At 50.9% G+C, this 18,803-nt stretch overlaps 2 protein-coding genes across 2 annotated transcripts; both read left to right on the top strand.

The window, feature by feature from the left end:
- The first annotated feature begins 1,658 nt into the window (after positions 1-1,658).
- LOC138815393 (enhancer of mRNA-decapping protein 4) lies at positions 1,659-13,322 on the top strand. Its single transcript, XM_070004759.1, has 29 exons — positions 1,659-1,922; positions 4,894-5,050; positions 5,426-5,537; positions 5,841-5,940; positions 6,134-6,323; positions 6,434-6,581; positions 6,667-6,771; positions 7,094-7,203; positions 7,287-7,370; positions 7,464-7,559; positions 7,656-7,758; positions 7,871-8,051; positions 8,168-8,240; positions 8,341-8,432; positions 8,516-8,703; positions 8,778-8,887; positions 8,960-9,128; positions 9,411-9,844; positions 9,928-10,032; positions 10,113-10,265; positions 10,338-10,374; positions 10,509-10,686; positions 10,797-10,952; positions 11,054-11,169; positions 11,264-11,429; positions 11,507-11,693; positions 11,785-12,004; positions 12,390-12,553; positions 12,784-13,322. Exons 1-29 carry the CDS (start codon positions 1,841-1,843, stop codon positions 12,974-12,976), a joined length of 4,209 nt encoding a protein of 1,402 aa, XP_069860860.1. The 5' UTR covers positions 1,659-1,840; the 3' UTR covers positions 12,977-13,322.
- Positions 13,323-13,730: 408 nt separating this feature from the next.
- LOC138815338 (neuritin-like protein) lies at positions 13,731-15,125 on the top strand. The gene is made up of 3 exons (XM_070004676.1): positions 13,731-13,866; positions 14,486-14,618; positions 14,741-15,125. The coding sequence occupies exons 1-3, from the start codon at positions 13,731-13,733 to the stop codon at positions 15,024-15,026; spliced, it is 555 nt and encodes a 184-aa protein (XP_069860777.1). The 3' UTR covers positions 15,027-15,125.
- The last annotated feature ends 3,678 nt before the right edge of the window (positions 15,126-18,803 follow it).

Here is an 18,803-nt window from a genome sequence, read left to right as displayed (position 1 = left end):
GTTTAAATTGTTTTAATTAGTTTAGTAGTTGGCTGGGTATCAGTAACTACCCTGCCCTCATTGTCTTTCTCATGTCTTACCCTCTCACCCCTGCCTCAAAATTCAGCAGTACTTGCTGCATTTCTGAAGCAGTACTCCCAGCTAGCTTCTCTCAAGCCTGACGGCAGGGTTCTCCACAGCCCACCTGATCTTGGGAATCCAGATGGAGAGCTCACATTGGCTTGACTCTTCTCTTGCACTGAAAACTCTGTAATTAGCCCTAACACCTTCTGTGGTCTCTGCTCTGGGCAGATTCAGGGCTTTACTAGCTGGAGAAATAAGCCTAAATCCTATAGTAGCTGGAGAAGCCCTGGCAAACTTGGTCCACCAGGTCAGGCTCTCTGGCCTTGGCTGTTAGCATGATGGAGGAGTCTGCTCCATCCCTGAAGGGTCAGAATCATATTCAGGGTGCTCCACACCCCATGTCAAGCAGAGGACAGTTCAGAACCATCTGCTTAGGATATCTTTACCCACAGCCAGGCCCTGTTGGGTTGGAGTATAGATTCTGAGCTATGGAAGGAGTCACTCTGAGCCAGAGGGATTCATTTTATAGTTCTCAGACCTCTTCAGGGCATTTCCAGGTTATTTTCTATTCCCTCACTCAATAACATACATCCCCACACCACTATCTACAAATCGCAAATCACCTTAACTATTAGGGCAGTTTCTGTTCCTCAGTTTTAAAGACAGAGGCCTTGCCTAGTACAAATCTAGCTCCTCGTCACTGAGCCTCTGGATGTTTGTAAAGCTAGTAGCAAATAGCAACTGAAGGTTGGAGTCTAACCCAGGATTTGGGTTAATACTATTAGGGGTTTTAGGATTGAGGAGGGCAGGCACCCTGGCTCACCTGTATTGGGATTAATACCCTCTCTCACTATGGGGTGAGGGTAATATTTCCTCAGACCTCAGAGGTTACCTGGCTACACTAAACACAGAGCTACTTGAACAGTACAGTCTGGAGGTTTCAGTGGTACTGATCTTGTGTATTTGGGTAGTGGGGGTGGGGGAGAGGTAGATGCTTGCTGCCTCTGAAACCACCCTGTATAAAATCTGCAATACAGCTTCTAACATGTACCATGTACCTGTGCCTGAAATGTCTGCAATAAAGAGGTGTTTGTAAACTGTGGTTTCATTCTTCCTAACCTAAGGGTGCCACATGGAGCAAGTGAATACTGGGGAACAGTAGAGAACAATGGTTTTCTTTTTTGTGCTAAAAGTGCCCCCTGCTCTTGCAAGTCCCAGGCCTTAGAATCTTTCAGATGCCTTCAGGTTTTGGTTACAACTACTCATTTCCCAACAGAAAAGTAGTTTCTGCCCATTCCCATATATTTCTCAGGATCTGAAAAGGGACAACCTCAAGTCCATCCCGCCCTAGAACTACCTAGAATTCATTATAAAGTGGACAGGGTGTATTCTGAGGCGAGTAGAGCTTCAGGTGGCCCAGTACTGTGCGCGGACATCTACTCTGTTAAAGTTGTGGAACTTCCCTGACTGGGTTGGCTCGGGTGGAGCAATCAGAGGAACCGGCGCTGGTAGGAGTCAGGCATTTCCCTCCAGCCCGGAACCTTTATTCTGTGGCCCTCGCAAGTTCCGGGAGCGGAGTTCAAGGGGGCCGGAAGTGGAGGCGGTTGGTGGGGTTAGCGGAGACGGACACGGCACGGCGGCCGTTTAATAGCTGTAGGTGGACTGGGTGTAGCGACCCGCGTCTCGCCGTCTGGCTGGGTTGCGGCCGGGCTAAGCTGAGTGGTGAGCGGCGGCAGCGGAACTAACGCCATAAGGTGGGACTCGAGAGGCTGGGTCCATGGCCTCCTGCGCGAGCATCGACATCGAGGACGCCACGCAGCATCTGCGGGACATCCTCAAGCTGGACCGGCCGGCAGGGGGTGAGCAGAGATAGCTGGGGTGGTCCCTTGGCAAAGAAGGAAACGGGCAGCGTGGGTCTGAGCCGTCCTCGGGGCCGGCCGCTACCTTAAGATCGACTCTGGATCCTCCTGGCTGGAGGTCGGAGTCATAGATCTCTGAGCGTTCCCAGCGAATGGCGCACACCCCTGGGTGTGACCCCTCCCCATCCTGTCACCAGATCGTTCTGCCATGTCCTTCAGCTTCTCCACCGAAAACGACGCTCCTTTGGTTTCGGTGCCCCCTACCCCCCAAATTTGTATTTCTGGGACTGGCCCAGTGCCCTTAACTCTTTCGCCATTGGTTCAGAAGCTATGTATGCCAGGTTCTTGGCCTAGAGTTAAGCTTCCACTCTGCAACTTGCCCTTACTCTCTGAAATGCAGACTTCGGGCCTACAGTTGCTCCGAAACATTTTCTGGAGAAAGGTGGCCAGCCCTAATTCTGTGTTCTTTCCGGGGTGAAGGCAAACTATAGACCAGGGCTGTGATTGGATTTGGCTTTCACTTATCTGTAAGCCTATTTGATTCCATTCATTCACAATTTACTTAGTCTCCTAGTGGAACTTTAGAGTTACTCTTACAAGCCAAGAACCCCCAGGACAAGGAGAGCTAACAGGATTGTAATACAATGTTGTCATTTTTAAATAGTAGAGTTTGGGTAATGGGGATAAGGGGCGTCTATGGAGAAGAAACTGGAGATGAAGCTTGCAGGTCTGAGAGAAAGAACTGGGCTATGCTTCAAAATACAAACAGGAGTTTGGGTGTCAGGAAAGACTCTTTAGGCATTTACATGTAGATAGCCACATATTACCAAGCTGAATGGCATGTGTAAAATACTAGAATTTCTGGGCAGATTCAGAGATCTTGGGTAAGTTATAAGGATTGAAGGACGGACTGACTGGTGATGATGGTGGTTCAGTGGTGATAGCTGAGAATTGATATTTCTTCAGACCTTGTTCTTATCCCTCCTGAGTAGCTCAAACTAGTTGCTGCTGGAAGCAGGCATTGTTGCTCAATGGGTGAATTTAGGAAACCCATACTCTGAGAAACTTCATCTGCTGCCTGAGACCACTGGGTCATTGCCCACACCTAGAGTATGTGTTCCCTTTCAGTATGCATCTCTGGTGCTCATCTGTTGACCAGACTACACTCCACAAAGATTTGGTAGAGTCTGGCATGGCCAGCCATGTGCAGCCTGGACATGCTATTTGTTTATCCTCATGGCAGGCTGCAGAGAAGGGAGAGTAGCTAGTTTATTCCAGAGCAGCTAAGGTGCTCTGGTCTTATTGAAGTAGCTTAGTGGCTTTCCTCATAACTTCTGTTTATTTATTGGCACTTGAGTTCTTGTTTGCCAAGAAGCTCTTGCTGGTCTTTTCTTACTGAAGGACCAAATTAGATCTCAGACTGTTTTGTGAGTGGAAACTTGCTATATTCCTGAAGCCTTAGTCTCCTTGCCAGCTAGGGGTTTTGGCAGTAGTGTCTGAACTAATGAGAGTGTTTGAAACTCAGCTAGAAGCCAGGTGTGGTGGCATATACTTGGTAGTAGTAGTGATCATTGATCTGTAATCCCAGCACTTGGGAGGCACAGGCAGGAGGACTTCAAGTTTGAGCCAGCCTGGGAAACATAATGAGACCTTGTCACCAAAAAAAAGGTGCCAGTGGCTTACCCCTGTAATTAATCCTAGCTACTCTGGAGGCTGAGATCTGAGGATAACAGTTCAAAGCCAGCTCAGGTAGGAAAGTCTGTGAGACTTTTAGCTCCAATTATTCAGCAGAAAACTGGCTGTGGAGCTGTAGCTCAAGTGGTAGGGCACTAGCTTTGAGCAATAAAGCTCAAGAACAGTGTCTAAGCCCTGAGCCCAAGCCTGAGTACTGGCACAAAAAAGAAAAAGGAAAGAAGAAAGAAAGAAAGAAAGAAAAAGAAAGAAAGAAAGGAAGGAAGGAAGGAAGGAGAGGGAAGTTCAGCCAAATGCTATTATTCCTGACTTCTTTAGTTTGTCTCCTCCATATTCACCTCTTTCATGTCCCTTCCCCTGAGTTTGCCTTTCCAAGTGGCTTTTCCTGAGCCATTTCTCTGTGGGGCAGGCCTCTTCCTTTATCAGTCCCACATGTAATTGGTCTGGGGCCTGTTATATGTCACCCAGATTCTCAGCTATTCTGAATGCAGCCAAAGAGCAGTCACCCCACTGGCCAGAGCTGACCTGTCACCTTCCCTTTTCAGCACTCTAGGGGCTGAGGCAGGATGATACTGAGTTTGAGGCCATCCTGGGCTACATATATAGATTCTGACTTGAAAAGAAACAAACAAACAAAAAATCCAGCAAAACCAAAACAGAACCATGTTTGGGGACTAGTTAGTATAGCACAATGGTAGAAATTAGCATGCTTGCCTACGATGTGCTGGCCCTGGTTCTATCCTCAGCACCTCAGAAGAGAAAATGAAAAAATACAAAATTCTTTTGTGGTCCTCATACCAACAGAGAGAGTCTAAGTACCTCAATGTCATACCTTAGGATTCTGTAGCCTTGTTTTCCTTCTATCCTTAAGGTTTTGGTACTCCCTCTTTGGAAGCTTTCCTGACTTCTGAAGTAAGAGCTCATATTTGTCAATCCCAGCCTGAATGTTAGCTGTCCTTAGTGGGTTTTTTTTTTGTTTTGTTTTGTTTTTTTTTGAGATGTTAGGAATTGAACCCAGGGCTTTATACCTCACCATGGTAATAGCTATGCCTCTAGCGCCATCAAGAAGATCTTTGATGGCTGTTTCCCTCTCCCAGGATGTCTCATGCTCACCCTTGGCCCTGGCCTACATCAATGTTTATGGAATGAAGGTGAGCATGGACATGTTGTGTTCAGTTGAGTATTCCTAGAGCACCTCATGATCTGGAAGGAAGCTCAGCAGGAAGAGAGGCTGATGGAAGAGGAACATCCTCCTCAGATTGATGCTTTTCGTCCCCAGGCACCAGTGCAGAAAGCCAGAGGCCACCTAGTACCTACAATGGGGACCTCAATGGGCTCCTGGTTCCAGAGCCCCTCAGCTCAGGTGATCGTACGTCAACAAACAAGCCTGGTTTGCGGACCATGCCACCCATTAACCTGCAGGAGAAGCAGGTCATGTGAGTACCTGGGAGATGGCAATGGGGGTGATGGTGTCTTTGTGGCTTCTGCTAGCTGAAAGCATTAAGATGAGGGGCAAGAGGGGCCCACAGACTTTACTGCTCCCTGTCTGGATGATCTTGGGCAGAACACATATCCACATTAAGCTTAAAACAGGATGAGAGGTGAGGACAAGCTCAAGGCTTCACCTGACACTATAGAATGAAAGTTTTCTTATTCCAAAGGAGCAAGGGCAAATGTGTGGATCTGGGAACAGTGGACCAGGCAGAGTTGGGAATCTGGGCTTAGAGATCTACAACAAGTGGTTGTTTCTTCCTAATCCTCCATTGACTTGTTGGTGAAAAAGAGACAAGGATTGTGTACCTTCCCTCCAGCTGCCTCTCTGGAGATGACAGCTCCACCTGCATTGGAATTTTGGCCAAGGAGGTAGAGATTGTGGCCAGCAGTGACTCTAGCATTTCAAGCAAGGCACGGGGGAGCAACAAGGTACGTACCAGGATGTTATGACATATATAGTGTATGGGAGCACCTCCAAGCCCCTCTGTTCTCCTCATGCTGCCAGTTCCTATGGGGACCACCTTGACAAACAGGTAATGTACCTTAGTATCAGAAAGCCAAGGTTGACTACCAAGCCACTGTGGGAACTTTGGCCCAGTGAGATTTCAGGGAATAGTTGGGCTTGTACCTGTGGCCCCTCCCATCTGCAGTGTGGTTGGGGGTTGCCCAGGTTCTGGGGAAAGCTACCCCCTGCTCTCAGCCACTTTGACCTTCCTCATTCTGGGTTCTTAGGTGAAAATTCAGCCTGTAGCTAAATATGACTGGGAACAGAAGTACTACTATGGCAACCTGATTGCTGTATCTAACTCCTTCTTGGCATATGCTATTCGGGGTAAGTAAAAGCAGAGAGAAGAGGGAGCCCCCAGAGATGAGGAGTTAGACCTTATCCTAACCTTTTGACAGGACTGGGGAAGCTGGGTGGGAAAAGCAAACTTGAGACATGGCAGTGAAACAGGCAAGGGCAGGGCTTCTGTCCTGCTGCCTGGCCCTGGGTGCTTGCTCATGACTTCCTGTTCTGATTCCAGCTGCCAACAATGGTTCAGCGATGGTGCGAGTGATCAGTGTCAGCACTTCAGAGCGGACCCTGCTCAAGGGTTTCACAGGCAGTGTGGCTGATCTGGCCTTTGCACACCTCAACTCTCCTCAGCTGGCCTGTCTAGATGAGGCGGGCAACCTGTTTGTATGGCGCTTAGCTCTAGTTAATGGCAAAATTCAGTATCCTTTTCCAGCCATGGGGACTATAGAAGGGCAGGTGGAACTTGGGTTGACAGACACATCTCATAGTCATAGTCATTCATGTACCTAGCCCTTAACATTTTGCTCAGAGAAGAGATCTTAGTCCATATCCGACAGCCAGAGGGTGCATCACTAAACCAATTCCGTAGGATCATCTGGTGCCCTTTCATCCCTGAGGAGAGCGAGGACTGTTGTGAGGAGAGCAGCCCAATGGTGGCCCTTCTGCATGAAGACCGGGTGAGGAGATTGGGCCTGGTGGAGAAGGTGACAGAGCTGCCATATTGTGCACATGAGCTGAGCACTCACTTCTTTGTACCTCTAGGCTGAGGTATGGGACCTGGAAATGCTCCGTTCTAGCCACAACACCTGGCCTGTGGATGTCAGCCAAATCAAGCAAGGCTTCATTGTGGTAAAAGGCCACAGCACGGTAGGCCTACAAATGATTGTGTCCCTGTCCTCTTCACTCTCTCCCTATGCTTATCATCTAGTCCCTATATCCATAGCTGCCCAGATGGGTTACCTAGAATTCTGTCCATGGGGATGCTGAATACAAAGTGACCTCACCTATGGAACTTACTCCTGTCTTAGTTATGTCCTACAGGTCTGGTCTTCTCTGTAGCCCCCATTCACTCATTAATTCATATATGCAAGTCCACTGTGGATAAGCCCAGCTTACTACAATCTTCATCTCACCAGGGCTTGTCTCCCTCTAGTCAGATGGCAAAGCTAAGCTCTTTGGATTCTTCCAGTGCCTAAGTGAAGGAGCCCTCTCCCCTGACGGGACTGTCCTGGCTACTGCAAGTCATGATGGATACGTCAAGTTCTGGCAGATTTACATTGAAGGGCAAGATGAGCCAAGGTAAGACAAGACCTGAGGGACAAGTCCTTCCCCTGCCCAGGAAAGGTCTAGATCACTTGGTCAGGCCCCTTACCTGCCTGTAGGTGTCTCCATGAGTGGAAACCTCATGATGGACGGCCCCTCTCCTGTCTCCTGTTCTGTGATAACCATAAGAAACAGGACCCTGAGTGAGTGAGTGGCAAGCAAGTGGGTGAGGGGCTGGGCCATGGGCTAGTGGAGAAGGAGCCTAGCTAACTATTTAGTGTCATGTCGCCTTACAGAGTCCCATTCTGGAGGTTCCTCATTACTGGTGCTGACCAGAATCGGGAGCTGAAGATGTGGTGCACAGTGTCCTGGACCTGTCTGCAGACCATTCGGTAAGCAGGGGCTAGGTACTTGCTGGCGGTGGCAAAGGTGGGACTATGGCTTCTTTGAATTGCCAGTCTCATTTAGCCTGCTTCTTGGCTCTTTAGTTTCTCCCCAGATATCTTCAGTTCAGTGAGTGTGCCCCCCAGCCTTAAGGTTTGCTTGGATCTCTCAGCAGAGTACCTTATTCTCAGTGATGTACAACGGAAGGTAGGTTGCTCTAGGGGTACCCGTGGCATGGCCAATGTCATCAGAGAGGGCAGGGGTATGTGAAAGCATCACTTACAGCCTCAACTCAGCTAAGAATATGCTACGCATTCAGGTTCTCTATGTGATGGAGCTGCTACAGAACCAGGAGGAGGGCCGGGCCTGCTTCAGCTCCATCTCGGAGTTCCTACTCACCCACCCTGTGCTGAGCTTTGGCATCCAGGTTGTGAGTCGCTGCCGACTTCGACACACTGAGGTACTGCCTGCTGAGGAAGAAAATGACAGCCTAGGAGCTGGTGAGCTGCCCAGGGTCAGGGTTATATGGTTTTTGGGGGTGGGGAGAGATGGCAGGGCTGGGTATGCTGAAGCACAGAACAAGCCAGGGACTTAATAATCCACTCTGTCCTTTCAGAGAATTCCCATGGAGCCGGTGCCGTGGAGTCTGCAGCTGGTGTGCTCATCAAGCTTTTTTGTGTACACACTAAGTGAGTATGTCAGGGAAGCCCACCCATGCCCTGTCGGTGACCCACCCCTACTGGCCCTGACTCCTTGGAGCATTTTGTTTTACCTCCCCTTTTTCTGCAGGGCACTGCAGGATGTGCAGATCCGCTTCCAGCCACAGCTAAACCCTGATGTTGTGGCCCCACTCCCCACCCACACTGCCCATGAAGACTTTAGTGAGTAAGGGCTAAGAGGAAAGCAGGTTACACTCACTGCGGTCTGAGATCTGACCAAGATGGCATTTCCCCTTCTCCCCCAGCTTTTGGAGAATCTCGACCCGAACTAAGCAATGAGGGCCTAGGGTCAGCTGCTCATGGATCTCAGTCTGACCTCCGACGCATAGTGGAGCTGCCTGCACCTGCTGATTTCCTCAGCCTGAGCAATGAGACCAAGCCTAAGTTGATGACACCTGATGCCTTCATGACACCTACTGCCTCCCTGCAGCAGGTACCTCCCATGACAAGGGGACCTGGGAAAGTCCCAGCCTCAGGCCACAGTGCTCATTCTGGGCATCTCCTCAGATCACTGCATCTCCTGGCAGCAGTAGCAACAGCAGTAGTAGCAGCAGCAGCTCTCTAACAGCTGTGTCTGCGGTGAGCAGCACCTCAGCTGTGGACCCCTCATTGTCCAGGTAAGGTGAAGGTCATAGTTGGGTGATGGCAAGGTCTAATGCCAGGTGATGCCAAGCCCTGGTTGTTTTTAGTCTTCCTGCCAGCAGGCCACCTGAGGAGCTGACCTTGAGCCCCAAGCTACAGCTGGATAGCAGTTTGACAATGAGCAGCAGCAGCAGCCTGCAGACAAGCCCTCGAAGCCTCCTGCCTGGCCTGCTCCCAGGCCCAGCTGACAAACTGACTCCCAAGGGGCCTGGGCAGGTACATGTGTGCTTTTATGTAACATAGCAGCAGGAAGGTTGACTACACTCTCCTTACTTTTTCTGCTGGCCCTGCTCTGCCTTGTGTTGTCCATGTTTCCCCAGAGGCCTTTTGTATTTGCTGAAGACCACCTTTTCAGCCTCCCCATCCCTCTCTTTTCCAACTATGACCCTGCATCTCCCTTCCTAGCTTTCCACCTCTCATCACTACCATTACATGTCTTTATCTCTGTGCCCTCCCCCACTGCTTGTCACTTAAGCCTCCATCTTTGGCCTACCACAGGTATCTACTGCTGCCTCTGCACTGTCCGTGGAGCTGCAGGAAGTGGAGCCTCTAGGGCTACCCCAGGCCTCCCCCAGTCGCACCCGCTCCCCTGATGTTATCTCCTCGGCTTCTACTGCCCTATCCCAGGACATTCCTGAGATTGCATCTGAGGCCCTGTCCCGTGGCTTTGGCTCCTCTGCTGCCGAGGGCCTTGAGCCCGACAGTATGGCCTCAGCTGCCTCGGCACTACACCTACTGTCTCCACGGCCCCGAGCAGGGCCAGAGCTTGGTTCCCAGCTTGGCCTAGAAGGAGGCCCTGGGGACGGGGATCGACATAGTACCCCTTCTCTACTGGAGGCAGCCTTGACCCAGGAAGCTGCGGCCCCTGATAGTCAGGTCTGGCCCACAGCACCTGACATCACTCGTGAGACCTGTAGCACACTGGCAGAGAGGTGAGGAGCTTGGCAGGTGGAATGTGTGGTTGTAGTGGGGGCCTCAGAATCATCTACTATTCAGTCTCTGTTTATCCCCTCAGCCCTAGGAATGGTCTCCAGGAAAAGCACAAAAGCCTAGCTTTCCACCGACTACCTTATCACCTGCTGCAGCAACATGACAGCCAGGACACCAGTGCTGAACAAAGGTAAGCACCTCCCATACCATTCCCCCCACGGGGAGGACTGGCAGTGGAGCAGGCGCTTAACCTTCCCTCCCTTCTCATAGTGACCATGATGATGAGGTGGCCAGTCTTGCCTCTGCTTCTGGAGGCTTCAGCGCCAAAATTCCCACTCCACGGCTGCCTGCCAAGGACTGGAAAACCAAAGGATCCCCTCGGAGCTCACCCAAGCTCAAGAGGAAAAGCAAGAAGGATGACGGGTAGGGGAGATGGTGGGTCCAGGGTGGGGATCACTTCCTCACATGGACTAATGTGTCTCTTGCCTGTGGCAGGGATTCAGCTGTGGGATCCCGGCTCACGGAGCACCATGTAAGTGATGTAGCACCTTTCTACAAAGGGGACCCCTCCCTGCTAGGCTGGGAGGGGGTCTGGGCTCTTAGTCTGGTGTTCCGGGATGGATGGGGCAGGCATCACATCACATCACTTGTCGATGCTCCTGACAGGTGGTAGAGCCTCCTGAGGACTGGCCAGCACTAATTTGGCAGCAACAGAGAGAGCTGGCAGAGCTGCGACATAGCCAAGAAGAGCTGCTGCAGCGTCTTTGTGCCCAGCTTGAAGGTCTGCAGAGTACTGTCACAGGCCATGTAGAACGTGCCCTTGAGACCCGGCATGAGCAGGAACGTATCCTTAAGGATGGGGACACAGCCATCGGGCACAGGGGCAGGCCACCATTCTTTGCCTGGGGAGGAGTAAGGGACCTTCTCCAGGCCTGTTCCTTAGCTATAACATAGAGCGGCGACTAGAGCGGGCACTGGCTGAGGGACAGCAGCGAGGTGGGCAGCTTCAGGAGCAGCTGACTCAGCAGATGTCTCAAGCACTGTCCTCAGCTGTGGCTGGGCGGCTGGAGCGCAGTATACGGGATGAGATCAAGAAGACAGTGCCTCCGTGTGAGTTTTACATGGAGACTTTAGAGTGGGTCAGGGGGCAGTAGGGGTACCTGTCAAACTTCCTTTTCTGGTTGTACCTCCTTTTCTTCCCTGTGCCCTAGGTGTCTCTAGGAGTCTGGAGCCTGTGGCAGGACAACTGAGCAACTCAGTCGCTACTAAGCTCACAGCTGTGGAGGGCAGCATGAAAGAGAATATCTCCAAGTTACTCAAGTCTAAGGTGCTACCGGGCCCAAGATTAGGGGTGGGAGAGTGGTGGACTAGCATGGTTGTTCTCAGACTTTCAACTTGACCCTTCCCTGTCTGTGCCCCAGAACTTGACAGATGCCATTGCCCGAGCAGCTGCAGATACATTACAGGGGCCAATGCAAGCTGCTTACCGTGAAGCCTTCCAGAGTGTAGTACTGCCTGCCTTCGAGAAGAGCTGCCAGGCCATGTTCCAGCAGATCAATGATAGCTTTCGGCTGGGCACACAGGAATGTGAGTAGGGACATATGACCTAAGATAGGGGGGTTTATTCTCTACCATCTCTTACAGTCCTTATGGTCACCCATCAGATTTGCAGCAACTAGAAAGCCACATGAAGAGTCGGAAGGCACGGGAACAGGAGGCCAGGGAGCCTGTGCTGGCCCAACTTCGGGGCCTGGTCAGTACACTGCAGAGTGCCACCGAGCAGATGGTGGCCACTGTGTCCAGCAGTGTTCGGGCTGAGGTGCAGCACCAACTTCATTTGGCTGTGGGCAGGTGTGTGGATACGACTGTGGGTAAAGTATGGTATGTTTGAGAAGGGCTAAACTGGGTTTACCCACTTCATCTTCCCCCCTTTCTTTTGCAGTCTACAGGAGTCAATTTTAGCACAAGTACAACGCATTGTTAAGGGTGAGGTGAGCGTGGCACTCAAAGAGCAGCAGGCAACCGTCACCTCCAGCATCATGCAGGCCATGCGCTCAGCTGCTGGTACACCTGTCCCCTCTGCCCACCTTGACTGCCAGGCTCAGCAAGCCCATATCCTGCAGTTGCTGCAGCAGGGCCACCTCAATCAGGCCTTCCAGCAGGTAGGATACTGTTAGGCCCTAGTAAGAACAGAGTGTCTTATAACCAGGCCCACACATCATACTTTCCATTCCCCCCACCACACTTCAGGCTATCTGGCAGACTGTTCATTCTTGGTTTTCTTTGGCCTCAAGGCTATTGCTTCTTTTGTTCTCTTTTCCTGGACTCTTTTCTTCCTGTCTCAGCCTACCTTGTTTTGTGACAACCTCAGGAAAACTTCTCTGACCTGATTTTCTAGGGTAACGATATACCTCCCTAGTGCTCTTTCTGGATCCCTTTGTATCCCTCAGCCCCCAACTATCTGCTCTTCCTTTGGGCTACACACCATAGATAAGCAGACATTCTATCCTAATGTAAGCTATAAATGCTGCCCTGTTCTGCCCCTAGGCACTGACAGCTGCTGACCTGAACCTGGTGCTCTATGTGTGTGAAACTGTGGACCCAGCCCAGGTTTTTGGGCAACCACCCTGTCCACTCTCCCAGCCTGTTCTCCTTTCCCTCATCCAGCAGCTGGCATCAGACCTTGGCACTAGAACTGACCTCAAGCTCAGGTGAGTAGGAACAGTTAGGGGCCAGAAGATGACCTGTAGGAATGGGGGCAGGAAGAGAGCAACTCAGTACCCACTTCTACTTGTGCCTTAACTTCTCTAATTTTCTCTACCCATCCCCTCCACTGTCGGCCTTCCCTTGTCACCATCCCTCTGGGCTTCAGTGCCACTAGGGGGCACTATCATCTGCTATCACCCAATGTAGCCTGTCTTTTTTTCCCCCCCATCCCCAGTTACCTGGAAGAGGCTGTGATGCACCTGGACCACAGTGACCCCATCACTCGAGACCATATGGGCTCTGTCATGGCACAGGTGCGCCAAAAGCTTTTCCAGTTCCTACAGGCGGAGCCTCACAACTCACTCGGCAAAGCAGCCCGGCGTCTCAGCCTGATGCTTCATGGCCTTGTGACCCCCAGCCTCCCTTAGCAGCTAAGCCTGCCTTGCACAGAGGTGGGGTGTCACTGAGGGCCAGCAGACAGACCTATGCCAAGGCCTGCTTATGTCTGCTGTTTACCTGCTCAGGCTTCCACCTTGAGTGTTCAAGGTGGAGGACAAGGTGTACTGGCTGTGGTCTACAGATTGTGGTAGCCAGCAGGGTTAGTTTGGGCCTAGGCAGGTATGTGCTTGCTTGGGTTTTTCCATGCCTGAAGCATGAATTTAAGATCATGACACTCCTTGAGTTGGATTTTCCATGTTCCTTTTTACCTCCAATTTGGATCTTTTTGTTTTTGAAAAACACTGAGAAATTCAATTAAATGCTTTTGGAATAAAATGGTGTATGTGTGTGATTTTGGTTTATCTTTGGTATGACTAACTGCCTTCTTTGTCTCTGTGGGGAGCCTACTCATTCATCTAGCCCCGGATCATTCACTAGGGTCATTTCTGTGGGGACCTAATCATTCTCCCTATTTATTTGTTCAACTTCCTTCTTAGATCTGCTTTCTCCAACTCAGCAAAGCTTCTAGGGCCAGTTTATTACCAGAAATGTGCCTCTACGGGCAGTTCTGCCCTCTGGAATCCCTCCGGAGTGTCTGTCAATCTTTTACTGAGGGTGGAGCTGTTGGCTGGCTTTAGGCCCCGCCTCAGCTTCCATCCAATCATAGTCCCTTCCCTTGGGGGCTGGGCCGACGGGCTGCACTCCAAGTCACTAGATCTGGCACTAGGCTCACAGCCAGGGACCATGCGCTGCTGTTGCCGTTGCTGCAGGTGCCACCGCTGTCGGTGGCTTCCCCAGGCCCTAAGGCTGTTGCTGTTGCTGCCACTTGGTGAGTGCAGGTATCCTGTACCTGACCCAGGCTGGATCCTCAACAAGCTAGGTAACAGGGTTTGGGGATAGGGGGTAAGAGAGTTAGAGATAGCTTTCCTGGCTACACTGATGCCAGGGTGGAGAGCAGTTGTGGGGATTTCATCAAAGTGTGACAGTGGCTTCAGAATGGAAAGTAAGGTGTGAGCCTGAGTCGTGGAGGAAGGACCTTGAAATTCTGCAGCCCTACTACTGATCAAGGGAGCTCAGAGAGGACTTCCAGACCAGCCATGGGATCCCTAAGGTCCTTGGAGCATCTGGGCTGCATCTCAGTCCCTCTTAGGTTCATCTCAGACACCAGTCTTTGGGAAGGAGGTAGGGGTGTCAAGTAAAGCTGAGAGGCTACAGAGCCTGGCCCATTTGCTGCCCATGGTCCCAGTCCTCCAAGCCAATACCCCCCAAACCCTTCATGATTCTTTCACCCAACCTAATAGGAAGCCCCCTCTCCCAACACATACTTGCATCCAAGCCTGTCTTGAAGGGAGTCAAGATATGTTATCTCTAGTTAGGTCCCTCAGTTCCCTGGGGGTACTTCTTTCACGCTGAGTCACATCCCTAGAGCATTCTCAGGTAAACAAGCTCCTGGGGGCCTGGCTCATCCTGTCAACCATTTTCCATTCCCTGCCCCCCAGTCCTTGTACCTCCCCTAGCAGCAGCTTCTGAGGGGACAAACCGCTGCAACACTATATACCAGGGCTTTGCTGAGTGTCTCATCCGCTTGGGGGACGGCATGAGCCGTGGAGGCGAGCTGGAGACTGTCTGCAGGTACTGGCAGGTGGGAGGCAGTGGGCCGGTGGAAAACCCAGCCCCATCTACATCCATTCCACCCTTAGGATCGGCCTTCTTCCCATTCTGGAATCATTCCCCTAATTCCATTCTGTTAACAGGTCCTGGAATGACTTCCATGCCTGTGCTTCACAAGTGTTGTTGGGCTGCCCAGAGGAGGCAGCTGCCGTGTGGGAGTCACTACAGCAAGAAGCTCGCAAGGCCCCACACCCAAATAACTTGCATGCTTTGTGTGGGGCCCCTGTGAGCGTCCGAGAGCGTGGCATTGGCCCAGAGATCAACCAGGAGACGCTGCGAGCAGCCGCACCTGCACCCACTCTGCTTCCTGCACCTGAGCTGCTGGCTGCTGCGCTGGCGCTTGCATGCCTCCTGGGGCCTCTAGCCTAACAAGTTGGGCCTGCCTCCAGCCTTGTGCTCAGAGACCGCCATTCTGGCTCTTGCAGAGTGCTCCATGGTTTTCATTAAAGGTATTTATATTTGCTCTAAGCTCCTTCCTTTCTCCTAGATGTAGCCTGCTTGGCTGGGCTGGGAAGTTCCCCCAGAAGCCCATCCCTAACATGGGATGGGTGGGGCCCAGGGTTGCCACAGGGGATTCAGTCTTCCTCCAGCAAACACTCATTTCCCGACGGCAGTGCTGAGGTTTCCATTACACTCGGGTCCCAAGAGCATCAGTCCTAAAAGCCTCCGGTGGAGACCTGAGATCTGCCGGAATGTACAGCCTGTAATTCCCAGGCTGAGTGAGGTCTGGGAGGGTGGGCATTCTCAGGCCCTACCTACCCTTCCTATCTTGACCCCTAGGAGCCAGGTGAGGTGGTAGCTAGCTAGCTGTGCCTTTGAAACTGGTGCCTCTCACCCCTGCCTACCCACCCACCCTCCTCCCCAGCCTTCTGCCAGTCTCAAGGCTCCTGATGTCTCATCTGCTCCTCCCTCTGTCAAACAATCACCTCATCCTTAAAGACAAGCTCAGACCCTGTGCTCAGTTCCCCGCTCCTGTGGGGTTTGGTTTGTCCAAAGGGGGTCTGGCTCCAGAAGTTGGGGAGCCCCTGTCCAAGTCCATAGTCAAGTCCTAAATAGGAGCTGAAACTTCAGAAACTAGGGTCACAATAAGGGATTTTCTGTCTGCTGCTTATAAACTTGGTTTTTTTTTTTGAGGTTTGTAGCTGGGGACTCAAAACAATCCTGTTTTCTAGAAGCTGGGAGTATGATGTGTGCCGAACCCCTGTTCACTCCAGTGGGAAGGAAGAGGATGCAAGAATCAGTATAGGAAAAGCTGGGGCAAGAGGAAGGCCCGGGAGTAGGGGTAACTCTATTCTAGGTAGACCAGCACAACTTGTGTGGGCACTGTTATGGTCTCCTCACTGGCTTCTGTTACCACTTCCTCCATTTTATTCTCTACTCTCTCAATAGAAAAATAGATACATATATTAAGCTGTTTTCTTCTTTGTCTATGACATAAACCAGGTCTGTTCACTCCTAAATCTCTCTGTAGCAGCACAGAGAAGCTTCTACCTCCCCAGTCCTTGGGGCCAGAAGATGCTTCAGAGAAGTAAAGCAGTACTCATACAGGGGTGAGAGGAGGTAATGATAGCAAACTTACAACTGGTGTAAGAAATGTGGGCTGAGGTACAGGAGAAAGAGATCCAAAGCAATTAACTTGGGAGGAGAAAACCAGGTGATCCCAGAACTCAGCAAACCTGTCCACTCTGTAGTTCTCTGTTGGGAGGTAGCTGGGCTGGCATCCCCCAGGACAGAGTTGGGCCTGATGAGCTCCTTGCTTGGCTCTAGGGTGACATGTGTCTCCAAACACCCCCATCCAAGTGTCATTCACGCTTCCTAAGCATCTTCCCACTGTGGCTGGCTAGGCTGCCTCCATTAACTCCCTCTCTCTGCCCTGACACTACTTTTGCTCCTGTGCTTCATTCACTTTGACTCTTAGACTCATTACTATCAACAGGCCATTACCATCTCACATTACTAAAGGAGAAAGTTCAGAGGAAAAAAAAAATTAAAAAGCTCTCCCAGAACTGCCTTCCTTTAGACACTAGAATTTTCCACAAGGAAAAACAGGACTTTTATTCTTCTGCAATTTTGTATATCTTTTTTTTTTTTTTTTGTCGGTCAAGGGGACTGAACTCTGGGACTGGGTGCTGTCCCTCAGCTCTTCAGCTTAAGGCTAAAGCTCTACCACTTGAACCACAGTGCCAATTCTAGCTTTTTCTGCTTATGTGGTGCTGAGGAATCAAACCCAGGGCCTCATGTATGCAAGGCAAGCACTCTACCACTGAGCCACCTTCCCAGCCCCCTTCTTCATTTCTTCCTGAACTCCTGCCTCATTTTCAGTATCACCCCTCCAGGAAGTATTCCTTAGCCCTGTAAGCTGAAATAAATCCAGGTCTACACAGTCCTAGGTTTTCTTCTGTTTTAGTACTGATAGCAATCCCTAGTTATTATCTAGGTTCAGATGAGAATTCCCCAGTGTGGACTCCTCAAAGGCAAGGGGTACTTTGCCTATCTTTTGTGTCTCTAGCACCTAATGTAGGCTAGATGTAAAGACAGCACTTATGGAATGTCAGAGATAAAAGAATCTCTAAATCCAGCAAAGGAACTGTTATAGCACATGAGGTTGGATGAAAATGGTGTCAGTATAGACAGTGTTTCAGCTTGGGCAGACCCCTCAGCTCAGGCATACTGCTGAGAGAGATTAAGTGCTGGAGCTCCAGACCCCCAAAACCTTTCTCAGCCAGTCTTGGTGAGTGGCCAGGAGCAGCCTGCTTCCAAGAGCAGGGGACTGGCTGCTGTGGGAGCCACTGGGGGGATTACCATCCTGCTGTGACCTACTTTTTCCTCTGGCTTTTTGCTCCCTAAGTACCTACTCTTCCATGGAGTAGGGTCAGGAGGGGGATGAGGGAGGGGGAAAGAATCTGCTCTCTGGCCAGGGGCTTAAGGGCTTTGTGTGTTTTATCCCAGAGCTAGAGGAGAGAGGTGGGCTGATAGCCAAGTTGATTGGGTCCTGGACACAGCTGCCTAGGGTAGAGCATCATGGTGATAGTGTCTCACATTTCTAGCTTATTGTTCAGAAGGGAGTCTAGGGGATGGATGTCCTGGGGTACCTCCCCTCTTGATTAACACACCTCTTCACTAGCTCCTCCTCATCTCCAAAGCCCAGACCAGCACTTGCAGATAGGGCTTGATAAACATGTTCATTAATTTACTGAATGTCTGTAAAAGGAAAATGTTATATGGGTTCCTGAGTGCCATCAACCTTAGAATTCTGAGCCAGAAGCCGGGCGCTGGTGGCTCACGCCTGTAATCCTAGCTACTCAGGAGGCTGAGATCTGAGGATCGCGGTTCAAAGCCAGCCCGGGCAGGAGAGACCATGAGACTCCTATCTCCAATAAACCACCAGAAAACCGGAAGTGGCGCTGTAGCTCAAGTGGTAGAGCGCTCGCCTTGAGCTGAAGAGCTGAAGGACAGCGCCCAGGCCCAGAGTTCAAGCCCCACGACCAACAAAAAAAAAAAAAAAAAAAGAATTCTGAGTCAGGCTCTAGTGGCTCACATATACATGTAATCTTAGATATACTTCAGAAGCTGAGGTTGGGATGTTCTCAGTTCCAGGATAGCCTGAGTAGAAAAACTGAAGAGGGATTGGGAATGCAGCTTAGTGGTAGATTGCTTGACTAGCATGTATGAAGCCATGGGTTCCATTCTTTAGTACCACATAAACAGAAAAAGCCAGAAGTGGCACTATGGCTTAAGTGGTAGAGTGCTAGCCTTGAGCAAAAGAAGCTCAGGGAGGGCCTGGGAAGGTGGCTCAGTGGTAGAGTGCTTGCCTTGTATGCATGAGGCCTTGGGTTCCATTCCTCCCCACCACATAAAACAGAAAAAGCTGGAAGTGGCACTGTAGCTCAAGTGGTAGAGTGCTAGCCTTGAGCTGAAGAGCTGAAGGACAGAGCCCAGGCCCAGAGTTCAAGCCCCATAACCAACAGAAAAGAAGAAGGAGGAGAAGAAGAGGAGAAAGAGGAGGAAGGAGACATAGAAGGAGAAGAAGAAAGAGAAGGAGGAGGAGAAGCAGCGGCAGCAGCTCAGAGACAATATCCAAGCCCTAAGTTCAAGCCCCAGGACTGGCACGCACACACACACACACACACACACACACACACACAC

The sequence above is a fragment of the Dipodomys merriami genome, unplaced genomic scaffold (assembly GCF_024711535.1).
Source record: "Dipodomys merriami isolate MVZ:Mamm:240054 unplaced genomic scaffold, mDipMer1.0.p SCAF_64, whole genome shotgun sequence".
NCBI classification, from domain to species: Eukaryota; Metazoa; Chordata; class Mammalia; order Rodentia; family Heteromyidae; genus Dipodomys; species Dipodomys merriami.
The sequence above is the reverse complement of the archived record's forward strand: the minus strand, read 5'-3'. Positions and strand labels throughout refer to the sequence as shown.